Source organism: Coffea eugenioides, chromosome 1 (genome assembly GCF_003713205.1).
Source record: "Coffea eugenioides isolate CCC68of chromosome 1, Ceug_1.0, whole genome shotgun sequence".
In the NCBI taxonomy this organism is placed as follows: Eukaryota; Viridiplantae; Streptophyta; class Magnoliopsida; order Gentianales; family Rubiaceae; genus Coffea; species Coffea eugenioides.
The window spans coordinates 6,850,885-6,860,711 of record NC_040035.1 but is presented as its reverse complement, the minus strand read 5'-3'; the positions used below and the strand labels follow the sequence as shown (position 1 = coordinate 6,860,711).

Genomic DNA, 9,827 nt, shown 5'->3' with positions numbered 1-9,827 from the left:
ATTATTTTTGCATGCGAAGAGAATGTTAAAGGAATAAAAATAGCCCACAAAAAGAATAAAAATAAATGAGCTCCAAAGGGGAAAAAAATTTTAAAAAGTGACTAAACTAAATTCTGAAACAAAACCAACCATATTCGAACAAGCTTAAAAACTATTATAAAGTTAAAGAGTCAAAGAAGACTTTGCATCTCCAAGTCGAAAACTCGATATAGACTTTAGTTTACAAAACCAACCCCAGACTTGACATTCTGTTGAGAGTAAAAGACTGAGCTAGTTTGTTGTCGGAGAGAGGGAGAAAGGGGGGGGGGTGTTGTGTGTGTTAAAGGCCTAGGAAATAAAGCTTATTACATATGCAGGGAAAGATACTCTGTCTTATGTAGATGCAAACATGGACTTTTCGTGTAGGTGTTCTGCATCTATGTCAAGTAAATTGTCAAACCGGACTTTTGCACGACAGGTGAGAACATGGACTTTTGCTCGATAGGTGAGAACACGGACTTTCACATGATAGGTGACAAGATGGACTAATGATGAAAACGAGACAGTCCATGTTTTGTTAGAAAAAATTTTGGCCCCCATGAGAAAAATCTTGACTCCGTCACTACGAGAGACTGAGGATTTAAGTCACCTCCAATCAGAATTGTTTTCTTGGATCTTCAACTCTATAAATACCTGCACAAGTGCTAAAATAGCCATCAGCTTTACAGCAAAAGTTCTCTCTTAAGAATTTCATTGTGACATATATCCAGCAGATATGTCAATCCAGAATTATTCCATCTGTCCAATTAGTTTAGTTTCTGTATGCTTGGCCATCCTTCACTTAGTCTCCAGTTCTGGAATAAATGCTGCTCCCGATCAAATGCATGCAGCATCAAACCCTGGAACTGAAGGGAAAGCTCTTTTAACATGGAAAGCCAGTCTTGACAATTATAGCCAATCTAAGTTGTCATCCTGGTCATCTTCTGCAAATCCTTGCAGTACTTGGGATGCAATTCGATGCAACAAGGCTGGACGAGTATCGGTGATTAACATCACTAGTTCTGGCATCAAAGGTACACTTGATCATTTCAATTTCTCGTCTCTACCCCATCTAACTACAATTGAGCTTTCTCAAAATGCACTCCATGGGACCATACCATCCAACATTGGGAACCTTTCCAGACTAACCAATCTTGCCTTCTGGTCAAATCAATTGTCCGGTGCTATTCCTGATGAAATCAGCCAACTAACCAATCTTAGGCTCTTGAACCTTTCCGATAACTCATTCAATGGATCAATCCCTACTTCTATTGGCAATCTGACAGGCCTAGCCGAGCTAGACCTAGGAAGCAACAAACTTTCTGGATGGATTCCAGAAGAGATTGGGAAGCTCAAATCTCTGACGAAACTCTCTTTGGCTAACAATACGCTCACAGGTCGGATTCCTGTGTCTATTGGAAACTTAAGTGGCTTGACTCTGCTGTATCTTTACCAAAATTATCTGTCGGGGCCTATTCCCAAAGAAATTGGAAACTTGACAAAGCTAAATGAATTAAATCTTCTAGAAAACAAGCTCACTGGACAGATTCCTTCTACCTTAGGAAATTTGACCAATCTCGTTGACTTGCAACTTTCCCAAAACAACTTATATGGGGCTATCCCTCCAGAATTGGGAACATTGAAGCTACTAGCTCATATTCTTATTTTCCAAAACCAGCTAAGTGGTGCTCTGCCCGATGGATTCAACAATCTTACACATTTAAATGTGCTAGATCTGTCTCAAAATTATTTTACTGGTCATTTACCCCAAAATATATGCATTGGTAGCTCACTGTCGTGGTTCAATGTACATGAGAATAATTTTGTCGGTGCTATGCCAAGGAGCTTTAAAAACTGTTCTAGTTTAAGAGGTATTGGCATCTCTGACAACCAACTATCAGGAAATATCTCTGAAGAATTTGGCATCTATCCACATGTGGAAATTATGGATTTAAGGAATAACAAATTTTTTGGTCAGCTGTCTTGGAATTGGAGTGGCTATCTGAATTTGACAGCGTTGGGAATCTCGAATAATAATCTTTCTGGCAGAATACCAACTGGGCTTGGAGAGCTATCTCGTCTGCAAAAACTTTATCTCTCTTCAAATCACTTGCATGGGAAGATCCCTAGCAGTTTAGGGAAGTTGACCTTGTTGCTTGAGCTTAAGCTGCACAACAACAATCTCTCAGGCAATATACCAACAGAAATTGGTCAGATGTCTAGGCTTTTAAATCTTAGTTTGTCGGCCAATAATCTTAGTGGCTCAATCCCAGAACAAATAGGTAATTGCACACAATTGCTGGATTTAAACTTGAGCCAAAATGCACTCGTCGGAAATATTCCTTCTCAAGTAGGAAATCTTCCCTCACTCGCAACTCTTGATCTCAGCCAAAACATGCTGGAATCAAAATTGCCACTAGAGCTAGGCGAGATGAAAAGCATTGAGACGATGAATCTTTCGCATAATAGGATATCAGGTTCCATCCCAAAAAGTTTTGATCATTGCTTCAGTTTGATTTCCATTGATATATCCTACAATCAGTTGGAAGGTCCTCTCCCCAACATTAGTGCATTTCAAAAAGCCCCATCTGATTCCTTGAGAAACAATAAAGGTTTATGTGGCAGTGTTACTGGATTGAAACCTTGCTCTCAATCAACTCAAAAGAACACTCGTAGAAGGACAACTAAAAGAATGATCTTTCTAATTATTGCTCCAATACTAGCAACCATATTTCTTTTGGTTGTGGTTGTGGGCATCTTCATTCGTGCAAGGCCACATACGAGAAGCATGGAGAATAAGCCTCAGGAATTTACTAGAAATATGTTCTCTGCCTGGAGCTTTGATGGGAAAATGGTCTATGAAAACATCATTGATGCAATAGAGAATTTCGACCCCAAGTATTGCATTGGAGCAGGAGGATTCGGAAGCGTATTTAGAGCAGAGTTACCAAATGGTCAAGTGGTGGCGGTCAAGAAACTTCATGGAGTGGATGATGGTGCCTTGAGGAGACCAAAAGATTTCGCCAATGAGATCCGTGCACTAACAAATATAAGGCATCGCAACATCGTGAAGCTGTATGGATTCTGTTCACATATACAACACACTTTCTTGGTTTATGAATTCTTGGAAGGGGGAAGCTTGATGCACTTGTTGAGCAATGATGAAACAGCAGCCAAGTGCGAATGGATCAAGAGGGTAAGTATTGTTAAGGATGTGGCAAATGCATTATCTTACATGCACCAGAATTGTTCGCCTTCCATAATTCATCGAGATATATCTAGCAAAAATATTTTGTTAGACTCTGAGTATCAAGCCCATATTTCTGATTTTGGTACTGCAAGAATCTTGAGGCCTGATTCATGTCATTGGACTTCATTTGCTGGAACTTATGGATATGCTGCTCCAGGTATACTCTTCTTTGCTCAAACAAATCCAATTTTCTCTTTACCTTCTCTCTTTCAACTAATCCATAATTACATAATGCTAGCATGAGCAAAGCATTTATGCTTTTGGATTATGATTCAATATTCTAAAGGGATTCATCTGCACCATAGTCTGAGTGACTATTTTTTTGTGAATTGCAGAACTTGCTTATACCATGGAAGTAAATGAAAAATGTGATATTTATAGTTTTGGAGTATTAGTTTTAGAAGTGATCATGGGCAAGCATCCAGGTGATTTCATATTGTCAACATTGTCGGCATCATCATCTACTTCAACAGTATATGACATACTGCTGAAAGATATTGTGGATCCTCGACTTTCATCTCCAAGTACGCAAGAGTCAAAAGAAGTGACCTTGGTGGCAAAGCTGGCATTGTCATGTATAGAACCCAATCCTCAGTTAAGGCCTACAATGCAGCAAGTGTGTGCCCAACTGTTAAAGGAAATAGCATCTCAATTCAACGTATTCCCAATTGTTACAATTGGACAACTTCTGGACCTGCAAATGACAAATGTTTGAACTTCTCTGTTTAAGTATCTTTCCTTCCTCTATCCAAAATTTCCAAATTTTGTTGTCCACAACTCTAAATTTGGGGTAAATTTTGCTACAATCCCTTGTACGAAAAAATAGAAATAGTAGTGTCAAAGTAGGGGTGAACTTCTAGTTTGAGCAGGGGCGGGGCTATGTTGGCTCCAAGGATTGCAATTGTACCCCCTGACTTATGAAAAAGTATAGATTAAGTTTAAAAAAAAAGGTCTATATTTTTTATTATTGTCTTGCTCTTGCCCCCTGAATTTTCATAATATTCAATCTATCTCCACAGTTGCCCCTCCAAAAGCATTGAATTTTCAAATTGCCCTCACCAATTCTACAATGGAACTTTAAATAAAACATATTATAAGATGCTATTCTTATTTCTTTTTATAAACCTCTTTTATTGTGTAAATTTTGTTTGATTAACATTGAACTTCTCTCATATGGTTAGTCACATGAATTGCTTGCAAACCTAATATTCATTTGATGGTTTTAATGTATTCCATTATTAGCTTATTAGAATGTGCATCTTGTAGTTTTATGGGTAATATTAACAATTGGACAATTCTATACCCTTAGATGAACTAATAAATATAGGACACAACAATTCTATATTTTTTATTATTGTCTCGCTCTTTCCCCCTGAATTTTCATAATATTCAATCTATCTCCACAATTGCCCCTCCAAAAAAAAAAAAGGATAAATAGCAACTAACAACTAATCCATCATTATGCATTATCTTAATCTAAAATAGAGAACCAGCCAAGATGGCCTGAGCTCGGGTCTTCTTTGACCACGTTGACACTAATTGTATAGTAAAAAAAATAGGGAGCCTCTCACAAAGATGAGAGCCTCTCTCTCTAGTAGAGTTTTCCCTCCTCACTGTAGGAGCAAAAAATTTTGAACTTTTGAAACTAGGAAACTGTTGCAAGTTTTTCAAGCGTCAAAAGCAGATCTAAACTTTTAACTCTTTCTGAACTTTCTTAAATTCCCAAAACCAGTTCTCCTTACAAACACTTAGGGTCTGTTTGGAAGGTGAGTTTTTTGGATGTTTGTATAAAACTTTACTGTAAATCACCGTAGAAGTTGTAGAAAGACTTTTGTAAGATAAAAAACTTTTTTTTCTTTCTTTTTCTTTTTTCTTTTTTTTCTTTTTTTTTCTTTTCCTTCCTCCCTTCCCCTTCCCCTCCCTGTTCCCTCTCCCGAACTCTGCAAACACATACAAACTTTTTTTTTTTTTGCTTTTCTCCTCTCCCCTCCCTCCCCTCTCTCCACCACCCCCTCTGCCCACCATCCCTTTCCTCCTCCTCTGCCGCCACCTCCTCGGCCCGCCACCCCCCTCTGCCCACCATCTCTTTCCTCCCCTCTCCCTCGCCACCCCTCCCCTCTCCCTCTCCTCTCCCCTCCCCCTCGTACACCGACGCCAGAGGAAGGCCGGCCATGGATTTTTATTTTTTTTTTTAGCTTTTTCTCCTCCCCTCTTCCCCTCTCCCTCCCCCGCCACCCTCCCCCTCCCTTAGCTGCGATCTGCGACCAAACCGCAAAGATCCCCTCCCCCAATTCCCTTTGCGACCAGATCGTAACTAGCGAGAGGGGAAGGGTGGCAGGGGAGGGAGAGAGGAAGAGGGGAAGGGGTGAGGGAGAGGGAGAGGGACAGAAAAAAAACTTTTGAGGTGACCGGTGCCGGAATAGGTGGCCGGCACCGGGAGAGGTGGTGGAGGTGGTGGCTGGCGTGGTGGGTTGGGTGAGGGAGGAAAAAGAAGAAAAGTTGAAGGGAAATTTTTTGTGTATTAGATTTTTGAAGTGTGTAGGTAAAAAACTTTGAGAAGTTTTTTGGAATTCCTGTAGCAAAAGTTGTTAAAAAACTAGTTTTATACAAACTTGCTAAAAAAACTACACTTCCAAACAGGCCCTTAGATAAATAGATCCAAGGTAAAGCAAACAACAAGAATTTTGTCGGTGGTGGCCCTTTACAAGTAGGAGAAAGCATTAACTCTGTCTGAAGCTGGGGGAGCACTACAACACAGTGGAGTAAAACTGCTAGATGGGGAAAGTAAACCTTTCTGCCTGCTCTCTTATATCGGAATAACCAGTGCGGTACCATTTATTGCTTTAAAATATCTGAAAAAAAGAAAAAAAAAAGCTCTCTTCTGAAACTCTTTCCACTTAGTTCAAGTGAGTTGGTCGGGTCTTGTCTTGTGCTCTTTCTGTTTGCCTTGTATTTTTGGATCTAATATCTGAATGTGTTGTGAATGAGGAGGTCATCACCCCCCCGACTCTGCAGGTATAATCTAGCTTTGCATTGAAAACCTTCAGTGATTGTACTGGAAACACCCACAGAGTAGCTCCATGGCTGACTCTCTGCACAGAACGTTTCAAAAATTTGATCTGGGGGAGAGGGAAACAGAAGCTATAGATCTGAGTTGGGGAGATGTGGAAGTAGGTATGGAGGAGTGGAGGCTCAGCTTAGTGGGAAGAAGAATGGGAGACAAGATTGCAAACTTCACAGGAGTGAAAAACTTCACAAATCATGTATGGGGATACCCTAGGAACCTGAGGGTAACAAAGTTAGGTCCGAATATATTTTAGTTTAACTTTGAGGAGGAACATGATAAAGAAAGGGCTCTGAATGGCAGACCATGCGTGCTAGACAACCAGCTCCTTGTCTTAAAACCATGGAGTGAAGGAATAGAGAAGGATCCAGAAATGTTTAGCACATCATATATATGGGTCCAGGTATGGCACCTCCCAATCCATTGGCTATGTCGAGCAGCAGGGTTTAAAATTGGGGAAGTGTTTCACTTTGTCAAAGAGGTTATTATACCCTCAGGAGGAGGAAAAGAAGGAAAGCACATGAAAATCTTGGCGGAGATAGACATCTCCTAACCTCTCATAAGAGGGCTGCCAGTCAAGCACAATGGGGTGGAAGTGTGGGCAGAATTTAAATACGAGAAATGCCCGGATTTTTGCTATAGGTGTGGTGTGATTGGACATAGTGATAAAACATGTACCTTTGAGGAAAAGACTGGAATCACTTTGAGGGAGGTCAATATTGAGCATAACATTTCCCATGAGAGCCCCAGTGGGAGAAAAGATACCAGCTCGGGTAACACTAACACAAAACAAATGACAAGAGCCGGTACCTCTGAACGATGGGAAAGAAGGGAGCCAACCAGGAAAAGCCAGGAAAGAACAGCAGAACCCTCAATATAGGGGCATGCAGGAAAAAGGACAAAATGGAATAATGAAAGGAGATAACAAGGAGCAAATGGATGAAGGGAGGAAAATGGTACAGAAAGAAAATATGGGGGAAAAGGAAAATGGAAAGGAGGATGGATAGGGAATGGAAGATCATATGCAAATCCCTTCTAACACATACCCAAAGGACAGAAAAGGGGTAAAGGAAATTGATAAAGGTGAGAAAATGTGGATAGATGAGAATGAAGGGGAGAAAAGGAAAGTGCTGGAGAGTCCACTAAGAGGAAATAAGGAAGATGAGAGTAGAACAGAAGGGAAGGACAAGAGATAGGACAGGATGTGGTACATAATGAAAATGCTGGAATGGGAAGGAAAACTAGAATACTCAAAGGAAACATAAGAGCGAGAAGAGAACCTCTACAGAGATAAGTGTGAAACAAAAGGAGTTCAGTGTGAACAGGGAAGGACAAAGCTACTAAAAAAAGAGGTAAACCTTGAAACACTGCTAAGGCTGACGGAGGCAATCCCTGACGGGCTTCCAAAATATCAATAAAGGTTGGGGTGTGGAACCGTCGAGGTGCAGGGAGCCCCTTGACAGTTCCCCAACTCAAGGAGGTAATACATCTTCACTCCCCTGGAGTTTTATTTCTGTGTGAAACAAAAAATCACAAAAAGTTTATGGAAAATGTAAAAAAGAAGTTAAATTTTGACGAAAGTGCATAGTAGACTCAGTAGGCAAATCTGGAGGGTTAGCATTGTTTTGGAAACACTGGATCAGGATAATAGAGACTGTGATAGAACGCCAATTTAGCATTAATTTTGTTATAATTTCCTTTTCTTATTAGATTGGATATTGTATTAATGGACATATTTTGTTTGAATTTTATGTTTAGGGGATGTTTAGCCAATTAGAGAAGGGAAGTGCAGAAATAGCAGTTTTTAGAAGATTTTCCTCCAAGTAGGTGTGGACACGTGAGAAGACATCAATCAAGTCCGAAGTGCACGGAATTCTATGCAGGGCAATATCCTAATCCAAGTGGGAGTCGTCATCATAGCTGGAATATGATATTATCTGCCAAGTTTCTAATTAGTAATTGGGTTGGTTTAGGAGACTTTTAAGCGTTTAAGTACCTATCTTTTAGGAAGTTAGTTTTCCTATAGTAGGAGATTTTTTTTGGAGCCAATTACTACGGATTGTGAGGGAGAAAGTTCGATGTGTTTTAGAAAGCTAGAAAATAGGAAGAGCAAAAGCCGGATTCCGCGTGATTACTACTCGGCCAAGGAATAAGAAAAGGAGAGGACGGCAGCCACTTGGCTCTCTTCTCCTCTGAGTAGTTCTTCTATTGTCAAACATTGATGCAATTTCCTTCAGTGGAATTGCGTGTGTTACTCTCAATGAGGATGAACTAATCACCCATTTCTAGTCAAGGAGACAATTGAAGATTTGGTTCAACAATAACTGTGAGATCTAAATTGTTTTAACTATTTCATTCATTTATTAGTATTTGTATGCTTTCTGCCTTTAAGTGTCATAGCTATTGTGTATGATTGAATAGTGCACATTATTTAATTATTCACGTAGTTAATTTGCTAATTGGGGGTAGTTGAATCCATAATTGTTCGATTACTTCCATCCCGATAGCAACTGGCATAATTGGATTTATATCAGGAAAACATACGATCTAATTTAAACAAACCCTCATAGCGTGTTTGTTAGTTAAGATTGGATTTTTCTAGTTCTTAATGCAATCCAGAAATTAAATTCTATATTCTTACCTAGGGTTATTTCTAGGTTAGAGAAATAGTTAACGGTCATACTTTGACTATCAAAAAGTAAGGAAAGACTGGTTGTTTATCGCGTGTATGACAGTTATAACCAATCTATTAATAATTGTTGGAATTATATTTGAATCGATGATCAGTTGCATGAACCATTTCTGAAGTATACCCTTGGCTAGAGCTTCTCCAATTATTTCTCTTAATTAATTATTTTTCGCATTTAATTTGTTTAGTTAGTGATTCTTTAGCATCTAATTCTCAAACCCCTCGTTTGTCTTGGCTTAAAAAGAAATGAACTTTTCCCCAATACCTGAGAAGACGACCCTACTTGCCACTGTCTACTAGTTATAATTTCGTCAATTAGTCAATTCTGGTATATCGGATTAAGCACACTCTTCGGAACCAAGGTGAATCAGGTAACCCATTGCACATCTAGAGTCTCTGCTCCAGTACCTGAAATTGATTATTGACTGCTTTTGATAGTAGTTAGGTTTTTATTATTATTGCACATGCATGACACCTGTCAAATTGAGCTTTCTAGTTTTTACATTGTTGCTCGTATTCTGGATATAGAGGCAAGATGTGAATGAAATTTTATTGGAATATATGCCAGTACGGATAATGGAAAACGAAGAATGCAGTGGAGAGACTTAGAGAGTAAAATGAACAAATGGGGTGAGAAATGGATCAGAGCAGGAGCTTTTAATGATAACCTATCAAATGGGGAGAAGTGGGGGGGAAAGACAAAGACCTGAGAGCAGCTTTGCTGATTTTAGGTGGCTAGGTAATGGGAATAATCTAGTAGATATAGGATATGAAGGAAAGCCTTGGACTTGGAGTTCACATTGGGA

General features: G+C 39.5%; 2 protein-coding genes across 2 annotated transcripts; both read left to right on the top strand.

Moving 5' to 3' along the window:
- The first annotated feature begins 754 nt into the window (after positions 1-754).
- On the top strand, positions 755-2,657 carry LOC113766708 (MDIS1-interacting receptor like kinase 2-like). The gene is made up of 2 exons (XM_027310874.1): positions 755-2,567; positions 2,644-2,657. The coding sequence occupies exons 1-2, from the start codon at positions 755-757 to the stop codon at positions 2,655-2,657; spliced, it is 1,827 nt and encodes a 608-aa protein (XP_027166675.1).
- A 14-nt stretch (positions 2,658-2,671) lies between these two features.
- LOC113750239 (MDIS1-interacting receptor like kinase 2-like) lies at positions 2,672-4,042 on the top strand. The gene is made up of 2 exons (XM_027294234.1): positions 2,672-3,425; positions 3,604-4,042. The coding sequence occupies exons 1-2, from the start codon at positions 2,711-2,713 to the stop codon at positions 3,981-3,983; spliced, it is 1,095 nt and encodes a 364-aa protein (XP_027150035.1). The 5' UTR covers positions 2,672-2,710; the 3' UTR covers positions 3,984-4,042.
- Positions 4,043-9,827: the final 5,785 nt, after the last annotated feature.

Bases quoted from the DNA above. Each gene is read 5' to 3' on its own strand.
- LOC113750239 (XM_027294234.1), top strand. From the start codon at position 2,711: ATGATCTTTCTAATTATTGCTCCAATACTAGCAACCATATTTCTTTTG. The intron at 3,426-3,603 runs GTATACTCTTCT...TGTGAATTGCAG, and splicing joins TTATGGATATGCTGCTCCAG to AACTTGCTTATACCATGGAA.
- LOC113766708 (XM_027310874.1), top strand. From the start codon at position 755: ATGTCAATCCAGAATTATTCCATCTGTCCAATTAGTTTAGTTTCTGTA.